The 17,482-nt window shown below is 40.8% G+C and overlaps 2 protein-coding genes and 1 pseudogene across 2 annotated transcripts; 2 read left to right on the top strand and 1 right to left on the bottom strand.

The window, feature by feature from the left end:
* The first annotated feature begins 3,523 nt into the window (after positions 1–3,523).
* On the top strand, positions 3,524–4,440 carry mespba (mesoderm posterior ba). The gene is made up of 2 exons (XM_035156069.1): positions 3,524–4,273; positions 4,387–4,440. The coding sequence occupies exons 1-2, from the start codon at positions 3,524–3,526 to the stop codon at positions 4,438–4,440; spliced, it is 804 nt and encodes a 267-aa protein (XP_035011960.1).
* Positions 4,441–8,899: 4,459 nt separating this feature from the next.
* On the top strand, positions 8,900–9,822 carry mespaa (mesoderm posterior aa). Its single transcript, XM_035156043.1, has 2 exons — positions 8,900–9,583; positions 9,736–9,822. The coding sequence occupies exons 1-2, from the start codon at positions 8,900–8,902 to the stop codon at positions 9,820–9,822; spliced, it is 771 nt and encodes a 256-aa protein (XP_035011934.1).
* Positions 9,823–11,438: 1,616 nt separating this feature from the next.
* Positions 11,439–16,692, bottom strand: LOC118109159 (annotated as a pseudogene).
* Positions 16,693–17,482: the final 790 nt, after the last annotated feature.

Raw genomic sequence — 17,482 nt, 5'->3', positions numbered from 1 at the left:
TTTTGTTTTCTTTACCCTAGAATGGGCCTTTTATATTGAAATACTTTATATTCACATCTGGAGCGGGTCCTCTCTACGGAGGCAGCCATGATTTTTACAGTTGTCCAAACTGGACAAACTAACCATCTTTTTGAGTTTTTACGACAACTGAAGGCTACCTCAGGTTCTCTTTCATGTTTGGAAGGGGAGGGTGAGGTGAGGGGTATTCAGCTGCAACATGCAACTTCACCACTAGATGTCACTGAATTCTACACACTGAACCTTTACGTTGTTTTACTTTCCTTGATACATTTCTATCTTGTGTGATCATCTATTTTAAGTCCTTCCCTCTGATCTTTTTTTATTCATTGGATCACTATTTGCAATGGCGCCAACCCACCTTCCCCACAGGAGTCATTTATCATGTCTAATTTGATTTTATTCCAAGCAGAGGGAGATCACTGGAGGTCGTGCTGGGGTTGATAGACACGGGAGGCTCAGACAGGTGGCAGGCAGCCCAGCCTCAGAGAGAGAGAGAGAGCCTGCTGTGGGTGGGCATCCACCCAGAGGTGCCAAACTCGCAGCCAGGCTCCCACAGCCTCACCTCGGTCAGGGTGAGCTGCGGGGTCGCACAGTGGGTTCAGCCCCAGTTCACCCTGCCCTCAGCCTGACACAGCACATGCACATTAGTATGTATAGAGCATCACGTATTTTATCCTCAGCCCATTCAGTAATATAACACATCTCATTCCACCTCTCACTATTCAACCTCTTTCTATGTTTCATCATTTGGGATCCCTGGAGCAGACAGGCCTTCAGTGCTGTGGTGAAAGCAGCTCCAGGCTTATACAAACCAGACAAACAGCATTCTGGACAGTTTTTTACATTTTCACTTGATTCCACACCGCTGCAAGCCAGTGCTCCATCAGACAGGATAATACCTTGATACTAAGCCAACCACAAAGTGCTGATGCTTCATGGAAACTGAGCTGAGAGAAAGAAAACGCAATCCTCCCCTGCATTGAACAGGGTTAGGATTCAGGACAGGTTTGATGTTAAGAAGATTTAATAAACAATAGACAAAGATGATGAAAAAAAAGATGACTGCATGCTATCAGACTGGATGGGGAAAATAAAATGAGCATCACTACACTCAACACTGAACACTCACCCAGACAGGAAGAGCACTTAAGCAAATGTGTTCTAATATTCACAGTAGTTTTGGTTATGAACTATATAGAGATATTAATACAGAAACATACAGTACATAAATACAGAAATTAAAAATTAATGTTTCTGTATCTAAATTATAATCATGATAATAATAATGATAATTCTTATATTAACACTGGTACTACATCTACAACTACTGCTACTACTAATACTGCTACTACTACTACTAATACTGCTATTGCTACAATGCCTAAATATAACTTTCATTTATATAGAGCCTTTCAAGTTAACTAAGCCCACTTAATAGAGTTACGGGGGAAAAAAAGGAAAATATTAATAGAAATGCTTGGGGGGGGGGTAGAGACACTGCTAGTGGTCTTTGTGAAGAGGAGGGTTCTGAGTACATTGTTCATTCTTAATAGATCTGAAGTTGTAACCAAATTATCTTCTGCTGCTCTTCACGGCGAGAAAATGAAAGAAAAACATGGCTGAGTAAAACAGAAAAGAGAGGAGCGATGGGGAGAGAGAAGGTCAGCGGTGCCACTATTTACCAGCATTACCAGGTTCTCACAGCTGAGGTGTGAAGTGACGCCTCCAGACTCATCAGTTCTCATCAGCGTGAAACCCTCACGCCTCTGCTTTAACTGGATAATACAAGTCATTATGCTTCATTAAAGCTCAGTGTATTTACATTGACATTTTAATCACGTAGGACGTTGGTTTTCTTATCCAGAGCATCAGGGAACAGCAGCAGTATAAGCCTCAAATCTCGATCAAAGGTTAAAAAATGCAGAGGGTCAGAGATGACAGCTCACGCCTGAGTTGCAGCGACTATAAAACGATCGTGCTGGTGAGAAATGGTGGGAAATAAAGAAGAGAAGATGAAGAGAAGTGTAGAAGACGGTGCTGTCAGGTTCAAGGTTGGAGTGAGGTGAGGAGAAAGAAGAAGGGAGTTAGGACCAGGTCATCTCTGATCTCTAAATAATCCGAAATCTTCTGAGCCACGGACATGATGGTATCTTGATCCCAGAACAAAACAGAATAGAGCAATGTTATTTACTCATATCCCAACACCTCATATAAAGGAGTCCAACAATCCTTTAGTGTTTCTCAGGCACAAAGTGTACAGTACAGTGTGTACCATAACATGTACATTATACTGCATATTTTAATCAAAAAGAGGTACCCAACATATTTACCATCTATATATTTTGGCTTGGTTGCAAGTTAGTGATCTGAGACTAAAAGAACTGAGACTATCAGCAAAATGTGCTAATGTGCTGTCTGTCTGTATGTCTATCTTTATATTTATATATATATATATATATATATTTTGTATATGTTAGGTATGTTAACATATAGTTAGATTATACATTAACATGTAAACACAGTGCTGGGCAATAAAAAACATCAATAATGATCACAATATAATTTTCATCATGTATTCATCATTTCATCATGTATTTCTTTTTAAACTTGAAAAGAAAAGACCATGAGACATTTATCATGAGAATAAACGACTGACATGAACATTTTTATCTTGATATCATTTTTGGTCACATTGCTCAGCCAGATGTATTTTTATAGTTTATAGCTTGATATTGATTCATGTTGATTTAGTTTTAACTGCTCTACTGATCATTTTTTATCAGCTGGTCATGTGTTTGTAAAAACTTAATCTGTCAACTGAAGACAGAAGCACCGAAATCCCCTGCAATGTAATAAATGGACTAAAAGTAACTTGATAAAAGTATCAAGTAAGATAATAATTAGTTATTTAGATAAAGTAAAAGTACATCAAAGTTGTATACAGTATTTGGGAAAGTGTAATTATTTTCCACATCTGTAAATATATTATTATAATTATTATTATTTTATAACAATTTTCAGTTTTTGCGGTATATACACTCTTCACACTTTCACACTACATTATTTAGTTTGCTGACCAGTGTTTGTAGGCTGTTGTTTAATAAAAAGTGAATGCAGGATCATTCAAAACAAACTCTATCCCTTCAACATGTGCAAAATGCATCTGAGTTCCTGCAGGGGGAAAAAGCCCGAAAAGCAAAGCTGTTTATTGTTTTGAGAAGGAGTCAAAATTCACACTTCCACTCCTGCAGCTGAACTTTCCCAGACACAAGAGGAGAGGGAGAGGTACAGAGGCAGGGTCCCACTGAGGGCGTGTGTGTGTGTGTTTTCAGGGGCTGTGGCCTCAGCCCTCCACAGTGATGGGTTGTGAGAATCTGCGGAGGTGTCACTTAACACCTCTGTGGCCTGGGCCACACTTATAAACCAGTGCGGAGGAGCTGAGCAGCACTCACAGCCTCACTCCCAGTCTCTCCAGTCAGACCACAGAGCCCCTCCACACAACATGGATACCTCCTCGGTGCCTCTGCTCAACTATGGCCTGCAGTACCAGTGGTGCTCCGACTCCGACCTCTCCAGCATCTCCTCTTCTGAAACCCTGTCCCCTGTCCACTCTATGGACTCCAGCCTGTCTCCTTCGTACCAGCAGCCTCCGCAGTCCACCCCTAAGATGGCCAAAAGTGGATATTCTCAGAGCCTCGGGTCCTCGCCCTGCTCCCTGTCTGGACGTGGTCGGAAGTCGGGTCGAGCCACACGGATCCGCAGCAAGCAGAGAGAGAGCGCCAGCGAGAAGGAGAAGCTGAGGATGAGGGATCTGACCAAGGCCATTCATCACCTCAGGTCCTACCTCCCGCCCTCGGTGGCCCCTGAAGGACAGAATCTGACAAAGATCGAGACCCTCCGCCTCACCATCCGGTACATCTCCTACCTGTCGGGCCAGCTGGGCCTCAGCGAGGAGGCGCTGTTCCAGCAAAGGGAACAGGGAGACCCCTCGTCCAGCGACACCCCCTCACCTGACATCCTCAGCTTCTTCCAGCACAGCTCCATGGGAGGTCAGGAGGCCCAGCTCCAGCTCCAGAACCTGAACCAGAGCTTGTACCCAGCCCAGTGTCCCAGCCAGAACGCTGTGGTGCACTCTGGGAGCTGTAGTTTTGGAGTGGATCAGTACAATAAGCAGTACAATGAAGCTCCTCGGGGAGATATCAGCATGGATACCATCCTCCACCAGTCTCCTCCAACAACACAGTCCTGTCAGGTATGTAAACATTTACACATTATCTTTCATGAAAACCTCCATCGAAAAAGATCACACATTAAGCGTAATTTTGTGCAAAATACTAATAAATCTCTTGTTTGTTTTTTTTACAGATGTATGGCAACGACTTCTACATCCCGTTGGTTCCGAGAGAGTATTGGGGTTAAACTCTCCAACACTGTGAGATCATCATCCAACAACAGACACAGACTACTTCACTGTTTTTTACTGCCTCACTGTGAATCGAGTAATTTATTTGAAATTGAAATGCTATTCTACATTTTATTTATTTGTATCCTATGAAATGTTCCTTGTAAATATTCATATGTCTAAGAACTATTTTTACATTTCTTTATACCACTATTTATAATAAAATATTCAAATGTCACCATGTTTTGTCATTATTGCGTCCCATCATGCATTTCAGTTTCTCTCATTCATTATTCATACAGGTGTCCATAATGTGTGTACCTCAGCTTCAATGGGAACTGTGTTAATAGTTATTAGTTGGGAATAAGGGACTTGTTAAATAAAGGTTACTGGTTCTATTCCAGTGAGATTGTGTTTACCTACACAATCATACGTACAGTAATTATATGAGACAGGATGAAACTGGTGCTTATGGAAAATGTCAGTGTGCCGAGACACCAGAGACACCACACAAACACAACAGTGGATCTAATCTGAATGAAAACATCTGTGTCTCATGGCGAAGAACACAATAACACAATTAAAACAAACTGGCCTGTCTCAGTCAGTTCTTGTCTAACTATGTTTTACTTGCCAAGGAACTGATACGTAGGTAGCTAGGTACAAGAGATGGTTAATCTATTATATTATTATGGAGAGATTATAAAGTACAGGGAATAATAATTTTCAGTTATTTCTTGATTTTACAACTTCTATTGACAATTCAGCTCACAACTAAATAACTGCACAACAAACTTGATGTCACAAAAGCTGTCAGACAGAGGGGAACACGCCTTGACCTAAGGTTTCCCCCATTATTTTCCCCTATTGGCTTTAAAATCGCAAAAGGATTTTCTCATATATAGTCCGTCTTCAAAAATGCCCATAGAAACCATAAAACAGTTAATGTATGTTCATGATTAACTCAACAAGTTTAAATTTACAAGTGAATTGAAGAAGATAAATTCCATAAAACATCATACTACATATTATATTTTATTATTATTCTCCTCCCAAGAATTCTGAAGCTATTTTTATATATTTTATATTTTTTATTTATACAGTAAATTATACAGTTAATACAAATGTAACAACTAAAGATGATAATGATATAGAAAAGCTACACATAATCGTGATTGAATCAGAAATTCAAATAAACTTTCAAGTATTGTTTGTTTTATCACTTAATTATATATTTTTTAATTTGTATATTACTTTTAAACAGACGTTTGTTTTATTTATTTTTTTTATCTTTTATCTTTCATTAACTTGTTAATTCATTTGTAATTGCACTACAGTGTTTTTGAAAACTGCTGTATAAATTATTTAATATAATAATGATACAGTTCTTGTTTAACTATGTTTTACTTGCCAAGGTACTGATAGGTAGGTAGATAGGTACAAGAGATGATTAATATATTATACTATGAAACAAGATAACAATGGAGAGATTAATAATTACAGGGAATGAAAGGTTTTTTGCCAAAAAATGTTTTTTTCATATATAGTCTGTCTTCAAAAATTGTTGGGTGCCCATACGAATCATAAAACAGTTAATGTGTGTTAACGATTAACTTAGCAAACTTAAAGTGACAAGAAAATAGTCATTTGGATTTCAGTGAAGAGGGTCAATTCCATAAAACATCATACATATTATTATATATTTTTACTCTCCATGCCAATAATTCCAAAGATATTTTATTTATACAATTAATACAAGAACTAAAGAAAACGATATAGAGAAGCTTCACATAATCAGAAATTCAATTTAATTTCCAAGTATGATTTGTTTTATCGCTTCATTTGATCCATTATCCACTATCCATTATCTTTCCTTAACTTGTATTTTCTATTGTCTTTGAAGCACTTTGTAATTGTCTTTTTCACAAAACTGCTGTATAGATTAAGTTTATTATTATCATTATTATCATTATTACTACTAATGACAAACTGTACATGATATAATTACCTCAAACACACTCAGAACAATTTAAGTAGTCTCCTCTCGTGGTCTGAATCATTTGACATGTGATATTTCAAGGTGAGCAGACCTGAGACCAGCCTCTGCCACAGGTTATCTAGTTTATTTAGTGTATCTCTGTTAATGTGGCTTAGCAAACACAGAGAGGTCCCTGGCACCGCTAAGTCTAGACTAAGATGTAAGATCCTGCCTACGCTTTCCCCCCTTGCTCTCACCTACGGCCTTAATAACCCTCTAAAGCCAACGGAGAGTGCTTTAATATTCATAGAGAAGTGTGGATCTGCATATCAGGCTGGAGAATTAGGGCCGAGTGTTTAGTTTGCCACATACATGCAGTTCATTTGATATGCAAGCAGCAAACCCAACACAAAGCCTTAATATACTCACTCAGGTCTTTCATCAGAGTAAAGCTAATAAACTCCCCGGGCTAAAGGGGTTTGGGATGAAAGGGTTAGCACAGCGGTGCTGATTATTCACTCATTACATGTGAGTAAACACCATCAGAGCTAATGTGGATTAAGAGAAGCAAGATCCCCTCCATCATCAGCCTGGGAGGGAGGAAGACAGCTGACAGCCGGGGAAATTCATAATGCTGAAAAAAATTAACTGATAGCAGTTTATAGATGATTACAGAATTGGAATTAAAGAAACTAAAACAAAATAGAATTACGAATATAGTAAATATATAGGAGGGATTTTTAAAGCTCGTGGGGTTTTTTTTGCATAAAAAGCAAAAGGATGCCATCTGCACAAGGTCAGCAGGAGGTTAAATAGATTTGCAGTACATGTAATAAAACATAGATTGATAGTGGGAATGACAGAAATATAAATGTTGATTTGATGTTTTTTTTTTATGTCCTGCCACGGAAAGATGGTGGGGGTTCAAAAGTCGCTGTGGGAACTGGTCCTCGGGTCAGCTGTCACGTCTGGTGTCACCTCACACACTTTCCAGCTCTAGAAAAATAAAAAGTAAACTTAAAAGCCGCTTCAGAAAACCCTTTTTTACCAGAAGTTTTTTACAGATCTTGTCCTAAGACGAACTTAATTCTTGCCTTGGAGATGGTTTCCTGATACAGACGTCCAATTCATTCATTTTTCTTCTCTTTCTGTTTTTGTTGCATAAGTGAGTTGGTGGAGAGCTGTGTGAGACCGATTCACACGTCCCAATTATGGGTTTCACCAGGAGTCAAATGTGACGCGGTGGTTTGTGGGAACACGGCTCAGGACTCACATCCACAGTCCACACCTGACGTTCTAATCCACAGACTTGTCAGAGAGAATCCAGTAATCAAGTGTCGGCGTTCAAAAACAAAAAATATCTCTACCAACCTGCAAAACTACAAATGACTGAGAGGGCCAGGACTGATGCAATGATGGATCTGTGAAGTAACACCATACAGTCAACATTAAAAACATTAATATAGCAAAATCTGCAAATTAGTTTCAAATGAAATCTGAATATGAACCGATGCAGAAGATTATTTATCAATGTTTACGCTTTAATTTGAGATGACATGCATAGAAAGTATACTTGTATTAACCTTTGTTGCTTTTTAAAACATTACTGTGGAAAAACCAAGTGCTGAGAAAAAGAATGATTAAAAATCATTCTACCACTGAAAGTCGAACTGGCTCTAAGATGGCACACTTCAGCCCAGTAACTAAAATATTGTTGTTATTGATGCTGCACATTCTTTCTATATGAGGATCCAGGTTCCCAGAGCAGTGAGCCTGCTCCTGTCCAAACAGGACGAGGTGTAAACTCCTCACACCTCCCAGCTGCCCAGGCACACTTCTCCAGCCTGACCTCGCAGGGAATCAGATACCAGGGCAGAAAGAGCAGGATTAAACCTGATGAATTCTGAACAATGTCTATATATGGATGTTGATAGGACACGTGATTGATTATGGAAGTTGTGGTTTATTTTCCATTACATGGTTCATCTTCTTTCATTGGAGCGATTGATCCGATATTGTGGCATCTGTGTGTTTGATAGTGATTATGTCGGGATATTATTTGACATTGGTTACAGATAAATAAGCAGCTTCCAATCACATCCAGTGAATCACTAGATTTCAATTCCCTCAGGTTCAGAGACAGACCTGTGACCCAGGTGGACGCCCTGTCATGGCAGGGTCATGTTCCCAGGACGCAGGAGCGTATGGTGTGAATCGACATTATGATGCTCGTGCGAGCTGCCGGGTCACACTTTGTCCTGGAGCTGGCCTGTTTCCCATGGGACCCCCGGCCTAGGTGTCAGCCCTGCTCCCAGAGCCTCTCAGGAGCAGAGGAGGCTGCCAGAGGTGCAACCTCACACCTCCCACCACATATATGGAGCAGCCTCCCTGTACCTCCTCACTATCCACTGCCTCACCAGCAACACACTGACAGCTCACTGCTCAGGGAAGAGCCTTCAACCACAGCACCAACTTCAACTGAAACTACTACAGCAGCCATGGACATGTCCTTCTGCTCTCCTCTCCAGCTCCAGGAGAACTCTTTCCTGTTCGAGTCCCTGCTGGAGAAAACGTATGATCCTGTGGCCTTTGATCCAGCCTTGGACCCTGGCTACTTCAGTGCAGGCAGCAGTCTGTCTCCCACCTCGTCTGTGGACTCCTTTTGCTTCTCCCCCAGCTCCATCCAGGCTGCAGGAAACGAACAAGACGCCTTGGATCGCTTCATCTTCAGCGACCCTGAAGCACCTCAGCTTACCCACAAGACCCAGACTGTGCCCTACGCCAGATCCTCCACAGCCACCTCCGCCACAAAGAAGTCAAGGTCCAGGTATCCAGGGAAAAAGCGCGAGACCGCCAGCGAGAGGGAGAAGCTGAGGATGAGGGATCTGACCAAGGCTCTCCATCACGTCAGGTCATACCTCCCGCCCTCAGTGGTGCCTGCGGGACAGACCCTGACCAAGATCGACACGCTGCGCCTCACCATGCGCTACATCTCCTACCTGTCAGCTCAGCTGGGCCTCAGTGAGGAGGTGCTGGAGCAGAGGAGATCCCCGGGCTTCATGGAGCCGCCACAAACCCTTTGCCAGTTCCTGGGACAGCCAACCGCCAGCTGCAGTCCACAGGAATCAAACTGTAACACGATGAGTGTGGCCCAGCCGTCCTCTCTGCAGCACACTTATCAGGTATGTTCACATCATGGTTATACGGCTCAGAAACATTTAGATTTCAAATACAAGATGTGCTTTATAACAAACAGTTACATACGATTTACTGTGGTTCTCCTGAGTGTTACAGCTGAATGAGGTCCTAACCAAAATCTTTTTCTTGTTGCCAGGTTTCCAGTGGAGTTAACTTCAGCAGCGAGCAGTACTGGATGCCACAGCAGCAACTACAAACTCCCACATTCTCTGGACACTGCTGAGTCATAACTGACTGTGAATCCACTTGTGAATTTTCATTGCAACAATGACCTTAATTTATGGACAAACCTCATGATTTTTGTTATTTTTTAACAAAATATATTTCTGTCCTTTTGTGTCTTTTTTGTATATAGAACTGTGTATTTATTAAGCTTTTTGAATTTGAACCAAATAAATATTATTATTCATAAATACTCTTGGGCGTTTTGTTGCATTTACTGTTTTCACCCGGTATTTACACAGATGAAATGATGCAGACTTGGTGCTTAACTCCACTTCCTAACACAAACACAGCAGCTGTCAGCAGGACGATGAGGTGTTAAACAGGGAGCACATCCCCTCTAAGTACTTTAAGGAAAGACCCCGCCGAGCGAGGTGGCAGCTGAGCCACGAGCTGTTAATTGGCACCTTTTCTTTCCCGTGTAAACAGGTCTGCTGCTTCAGACCCTGGAAAAAAGCCTCATGATAAATTAACTATTTCAGGTCTAAGTTTAGAGATTTGATTCATAATGCTGTCAAATAGGTTTTATTCACGTCCTTGTCCTGTTGTGGATCCATACACCACCCAGAACTTAATACGAACATAAACTATGTCAGTGTGCGGAGGATGATGGCTGTCCCGCTTTGTGAATTGAGTTTTACACTGCTCTTATGTCAACAGTGTGATGTGTGATGTCTGGAGCTGCTTTACGACCTTTGTAAAATCCCAGTTTGGTCTCAGAGAATGTCTGTGTCCCCCCAGACATCTGTTCAAAGTGCTTTTTAAATGTGTAAAAAATAGTCACAATTTGAAATTAAATTTTGATTTCATAAATATGCACCCACAGAAGATGGGAAATCTATTTCATCAGCATAGAATATCACAATTTCATGTGCTGCAGTAGGCTGATGTTTCAAATTGTGTCGAGTCTAAAACAACTTCTTACAAATGACTTAATCATAGATGTGGTAACTTGTGGATCATCTTATCTGCACAGATGTGATCACATGTTTCTAATGGGACATGATTTCTTATTTACATAGCTGTTTGAAAACCTTTACAAGCTGATAATATGTGATTTCACCTCTACTGACATCAAAAGCTGAATTGCATTGCAGCATTTAGTGACTTTGTTTCAACGCCTGTATGAACAATCGCACACTTTCTTCATGACAGTTCATGACAGCGTATGTAGCTTTTCAGTCATTGTGCACTCAACCATTTGTCTTCCATTCATCAGATGTGAAGGAAACTGTGTGTGTGTGTGTGTGTGTGTGTGTGTGTGTGTGTGTGTGTGTGTGTGTGTGTGTGTGTGTGTGTGTGTGTGTGTGTGTGTGTGTGTGTGTGTGTGTGTTCACAAGACAATACAAGATGTCACCAGTGTGTTAAACAGGGTCACTCAGAAGCATCTATGAGCACAGATGTGATACAGTAATCACAAACACTTACATGGATCAATATAACGATTCAGATTTTGGCTTTCCTCAAGAGCATGCACAGCTGATTTTGTAAAATTCAGACCACTGGGTTTTGAGGTCCAAATTTTGTGTGTTTTGGCCTGTATACTGGTATTGTAACTTATTGTACTGGTAGAGCATTAGTACTATAAATACTCTTTTTTCCCAACAATCTGTGTCACTACACTGGGGGAGAGGCTTCACTGGTGAACCAGTCAAACACCAGGTTCTTGTTCATGTTCACTTCATGTTGGCTTTGGTTCTCTCCATCGCCTGCTCCAGAGCCGAACTGCCCTGCATTGTTTTCTTTGAACTGCAGCAGCTGAGGAAGAACACAGTGAAATGATTGGGATTTAAGTCTGTGACATTTGCAGGTGCAGCGTGTACCTTTCCTCTGTAGTTGGAATGGAAATATTGTACTTTTCACTCCACTACAATGACTTGACAGTTATAGTGTGAGGATTGGCTGATTTGCCTTCTCTTACATCCCAGTAAACCTATTTGGGGGTTTGCAGCACTGGTTGGATGAAACAAGCAATCTGATGTCTGATGTCTCACTTTTAGCTCAGGGGAGTTATGGCTCAAACCAAGTTATTAATTGATTAATTAAGAAAACAATAGTAGATAGATCAATCATGAGAATAATATTTAATTCCAGTGCCATTGAAAGAAGTGGAAAGTTTACTCTATCTCAACTACAAAAGTAAAATTCTGCTCACACATGAAAGCATCAGTAGGAATAACATGATGATAAAATATATAATATCAGTCACAGGGCTGTTTGTTCTATAAACATATACTTTTTTTAGTCAAGATACTTAAAATACATTATGCTAAAAATGCTCATATACATTTAACTAAGCAAAACGTTTGAGCACTTAGATTATTTTGTACACACGAACCGTCTGTGTAAACAAAGCTGTTCTGCTGCACACTTCTTATTTATGTTGCCTTCATAGCAACCAAGCAACATGCCAACCCTTGCCAACTGATGATGCTCAGCACAACTTATGTAAATAAGTGGACAACTCACTCGTTGAATAAGCTGCTCCATTTGGCTCTGACAGAGTCCCAAGCCAGAGGCTGTCCGATGGGGTTTCCAGGGATGTAAACAATGGTAAAGGTGGCGTCCTGCTTACGGATCTTCTCTGGGTCCAAACAATAGTCCAGATACCTGGAAGCAAATTCACTGTGAGGACAAATGCCAAACATGAGCACCCTCTGTCAGCACAGGTTGGTTACAATGATAAAAGTTTAACAAAAAAAAAAGAAGATGCTTTTTGTTTTCATTTTTGAACATAGTGCAGAGTGCAATATCACCTTAAGGTCAGCAAATGCAAAGAATACAAGAAGAAACATGATCCAGCATGATGCCACTGTTACTGATCTATTGAGCAGCCATGGCTGTGTGGCACAAGACAGAGCAGGCATGAGTTTACCAGCTTCTGATAAACTACCCTGTAGCAACATCCCTGGACCCGAGCCTCATGCATCAACCCCAACCCAGCTACAGTGATCAGGACACATGTTCATGAGAGTGAAGCAGACTTGGTTGTAAACAGACAGCATGTTGACGTCCTTACTGGTCAGTGTGCTTCTCAGGGATCTTTGTCCAGTTGACAGTGAAAATTCTAAAGGAGTTAAACAGAGGATTGACCTGTTTCTTTAGTTAAGCCTGAGGAATTAGCAAACACACATCTAGTTATAATTTAACAAGTTACACTAACTGGGAATTGCATAATGTGTGCTTTACAAAGTGCCATAAAAGTATTGTTTTTTACAGTGGCCATGAGAGTTCACCGATCAATCTGACAAGACATACATGGCAAATACAAACTACTCTGCACATGTTCACAACACAACCAAATACAATAATGAGGAGGTTTTCTACATCTGCGTGTGTTGTGTCTATTTGCATGTGTTTTCTTAAGCTGCAGTGGGTTGAGTTCTCAGGGCCACCATACTTTTATTTTTGATTATTAAGTTATGTTGTTGAGCATTCTTTACTAACCTGCATAGGTCCATAAACTTCACTGACTCTATAGAAACCCCTCATATCTATGTTGGCCACCAACCACTCATTAGCATTGACGATCAATTTAAGGGGCACTAATGTAATCTTTCACCTCAGGGTTGCAACAGGCTTTGCCAACCCTCTTGCGACGCCCCTGGTGGCACCAAAATCTCCCTTTAATGCACTAATCAATTTGTCAAATGACTCAGGTTAGTGACCTCTCTGGACGTATTGTAAGGTTTGCATATTCATTTGTTCAGCAGTCAGCGGATGTGGGCTAATTTAGAATTTAGAAGGCATGTTTTGTGAAGAGGGTGCAGTCACGATGGTGGTGCTATATCGTACCATTTGCAGATGCTTTCAAAGGTCTTTGCAGACTGTGTTTTTGTACTTGAACTCCTCTAAGTATGTCTGCAGACAGATAATAAACCAGTGGTTATACTGTAGTTATTGTTTAGTGGTGAAGACATAAATTGGCTGGAGGTCAGTTTCTCCACATGGAGCCTGCTCACATGGAGTCCTTGGGAGAAGATGCTCTCAGTGATAAAATCTGAGAGCAACCTGAGGACTGAACCTCCCTGTAATAGAAAACAGAGATATATTAACAGTGTTAGTGGGTGACATATCAGATAAAACAGAATTACAACAAGCAGGCATTCATTTTACTCTGTTGTCCCCATATAAAGTATCACAAGAACCTGATGGGGGCCAGCGCAGTTCCACTCAATCCTGTTTTGTGTATCTGAGGTCAAAGTCTTGCTTAGTAGGGCTTGAAGAGAACAATACGTCCATTGAAGTTGTTGATGTGTTAACCTTAATTAAACTGCACCTTGTTGTATGTGATGGAGTCAAACAGTTCCGTGATCTGCTCTGGCATCATGATGTCCTCCTCTTTGGATGAAAGCGGGTGGGAGGAGGCCAGAGCATCCACAGACACGGCAACAATTACCTCATTCAATCAATCTGAAAAAATACATAGACATTGTATTTCAGCATGACCAGACACTATATCAAATGCTTTGAGCATTTCAGAATCATAAAATGTGTTCAACCTACAGTCTGTTATGAAGGATGCAGCAAGTTAACTGTCAGCAGAGAACAAAACCCACCATATTCCACGTTGGTTCAGCATAGTTGGCTCCAAGATAAGAAACATAGGCCGCAAATCCTTCATTGAGCCATAAGTGATTCCACCACCTCGTGGTCACATAAGTTTCTACACCACTAAGAGGACAGACCTTCATTTTACTGGCAAGGAAAGGCAGTTTTATTTATAAAGGTCATTTCCCAAGCAGAGGTAGATTCAAAGTTTCAAGCAAAATAAAATACATGATAAAGAGTAGAATAAAAGAGGTTAAGAAATTGAAAGAGGTAAAAGATGTAAAAAAGGATCAAATCTGTATGAAAACTAAAATTAAGTTGAAGGAGTAAAATAATGCAAATACAATAGATAGAAATATGTTATGAAATAAAATAAAATACAATGATGGTATGACCTTAGATTTTTTTGAATAATTTAGTTAAAGGCAGGATTTTAATGCCAAGCACAATCATTGACATTCATAATTTGATTGGTTTGTGGAGAGCAAACCAATGGGTGACAACTGATGCAACCCGCTCCTTGTCTCCATTGGAGGACACGTCCCGGTCATACAAGAGGGCGGTCTCTCTGTAGGTGATCAAGCCCCAGTTCTTTATGGCTCCAGCAGTAAAATCAGGAAGAGAAGTCTGATCTAAAACCATGGCAGAAGTGTGCATATGTAAAAAGAAAGCCACATTGTAAATTGTGAAAGACATGTAAGATAATTCACTCTCCAAGTGGGCTTATGTCCCTGCCTGATTTGTCCAGAGGCTAGGGGATGTTGTAGTACTCCTCAAAGAATGCCAGTGTGGGCCCAGTCTTCTCGAGGGCAGAGTCTCCATGTCCCTCCTTTATGGCCTTCCTGCAAGCCCAGATCCTGATCTGGACAAAAACACTGCTTCATAAACGTGACAGAAAAGCTGGTGATGGACCAGAGACCTGAGGTGTGCTTTCAGTCCAGCAGAGGACAGCATAGACCCAACCAAACAAACAACTAACAGGACAAAGCTCAATCAACTGATGGACCAACATGCAGGCATCTACATTTATACTCTGGTTGTATGAACTGACTGAGATATTAACATTTGCTGGATTATAGTAGTACTACTGGGAGGTGGTGGTGACAGCAGCAGGGCTTTATAAAACCATGATTCAATAAAAATAATCATTAATAAAGAAATGGATAGAAATTGACCTGTCAGTATTTCAGTATTACCTGGATAATACAAGTTCTGTGGTCCTGTCAGTAAAGTTCAGTTTTATATAATGGGCTTTGATATTAGATTCAAATTTTAATTGAATTATTGGCCCTAATAAAAGCTGTGGCGGTAACTGTGTACTAGCAGATAGCAGGAGCAGAATAATCCAGTAATGGAAGAGGTGTTGGGGCACAGTGTGATTTTCAAGGCTGATTACTAAAATTAGAAATTATTGTTCACCTTAAAGGTTCAGTGTGTAGGATTTAGTGGCATCTGTGGTAACGTGATATGGAAGATAAAAATATCTGTGAAACAACAAACTGATAATAATAATAATAACTCACAACAAAAGCGATCAAATAGGTTTTTCTGTGGGTTTGAATCTGGTCTGGATTAAATTCTGGCCATTGGCAACAATGTCTACAGGGTCTGTGTGGGGGCCACCGCAACAATTTTAAGTTTGTTGCAATGTTAACAGTGTGTTATGAAGTGGGAAACATGGTATAAAATTGTTGCACTGAACAAAAACATCAGGAACTGGTCACAGTGCCATGGTCTCCTGGGGGTGAATGAGAGTCCTTTGGAAGACAGCTTTCATAGCCAGCTCATCAGACAGGGGAAGGCTTTCCTGGCATCTGTCGGCTGCATTTGAGTTGTGGCCACAACTCTAACAATAGCAGAGACCCACATCAAGTTGAGCAATGCCAACACAACCCCCCTCCACCCTCAGTCATACACAAATGTAATCCCTGTTAATGTCTTAGTTAGTTTGTAGAAAAGTGATTGTATACTGGTTTTGGTGTATTAACTTTCCCCGAAGCCTGTTGTTGGTTATTGGTGAACAATAGTTGGGCCTACACGTGTATCCAAAGCCTGACCTGAAGACAAAGGACAGCTTCCTGAACTCAGTCTCCCAGAGTCCTTCACATCTTAGCAACTAGGTGTGGAACCTGCCCTTGGACCCAACTTCTACTACTGGTCACTGCCTGCCTTAGAACCCATGAGGTCACCAGACCAATAAAACCCCAGTTCCCTCTCTGCTCTCTCTCTCTCTTTATTATCACTTCTCCTGCAGGAGAAGCATACCTCTCCTGCTCACCTCACCTGCAACCTCTACACTGCCACTGTAATCCAATGTCATAGTTCTGAATATCAACAGTTCTCAACAAGATTTGTGTTACAACAGCACTGAATGGCATTTGTGTTAAACCAAAATAAAGCTGACTCAAATGCTGACTCTTTTTCTCAAGAAACGATAGGCCTGAGTCAATTTGTTTTTATTTCGCTGATCTGGTTTTCTGACTGATAAAAGTAAGGGGAAGTGAAACTGTGCTGGACATTTGAGGTCTTGAAATGTAAGAATAAAGCCTTGCACATTAGGCAGAAAGGTTTACCATAAATGGACATTACTGTCAATTTGGTTGCTGTTATCTAACTTGGTCAGATACTAATAACATGTCCACACAGGCTGCATAGTGGAAGTGGCTAATCAGTAACGCATCTGCTTCAGTTCTCTGCTCAGGTCTGTGCAAGATGTGTTCAGACACAGAAATGCTGAGTGGTCGCCCACAGTACAATACTGTTTTATCATGTGAAATAGAAGATATAATAAACCTGAAGCCCAAGAAGATGTCTCATGTCACATGTACATACGTAAAGTGTCAAACAGGAGCCGTATTCAAACGTGTGTAGTTGTCAGGGTTTTGTATTTGTCAATGTGTAGTTTCCACCGTTTCCAAAGTGTTTTCTCTTGACTTCCTGTTTTATTTTGTTATCTGGGTTCTTGTGTCTCGTGTCTAGATTTACTTCCTGTCTGTGATTGTCTGCACCAGTCCTCATGTGTTACACCTGTTTCCAATTGCCCCTGCCTTCCCTGTGTGTCTGTATTTAAGCCTCTGTGCTTCCCTTTGTCCTTGTCGGATCGTTCTATC

Source organism: Hippoglossus stenolepis, chromosome 1 (assembly GCF_022539355.2).
Source record: "Hippoglossus stenolepis isolate QCI-W04-F060 chromosome 1, HSTE1.2, whole genome shotgun sequence".
NCBI classification, from domain to species: domain Eukaryota; kingdom Metazoa; phylum Chordata; class Actinopteri; order Pleuronectiformes; family Pleuronectidae; genus Hippoglossus; species Hippoglossus stenolepis.
The sequence above is the reverse complement of the archived record's forward strand: the minus strand, read 5'-3'. Positions and strand labels throughout refer to the sequence as shown.

What these genes read in the sequence shown, in the direction of transcription:
- mespaa (XM_035156043.1), top strand. Translation starts at nt 8,900, where the DNA reads ATGGACATGTCCTTCTGCTCTCCTCTCCAGCTCCAGGAGAACTCTTTC. An exon ending in CTCTGCAGCACACTTATCAG is followed by an intron (nt 9,584 to 9,735) that starts GTATGTTCACAT and finishes TCTTGTTGCCAG; the next exon opens with GTTTCCAGTGGAGTTAACTT.
- mespba (XM_035156069.1), top strand. Translation starts at nt 3,524, where the DNA reads ATGGATACCTCCTCGGTGCCTCTGCTCAACTATGGCCTGCAGTACCAG. An exon ending in CAACAACACAGTCCTGTCAG is followed by an intron (nt 4,274 to 4,386) that starts GTATGTAAACAT and finishes TTTTTTTTACAG; the next exon opens with ATGTATGGCAACGACTTCTA.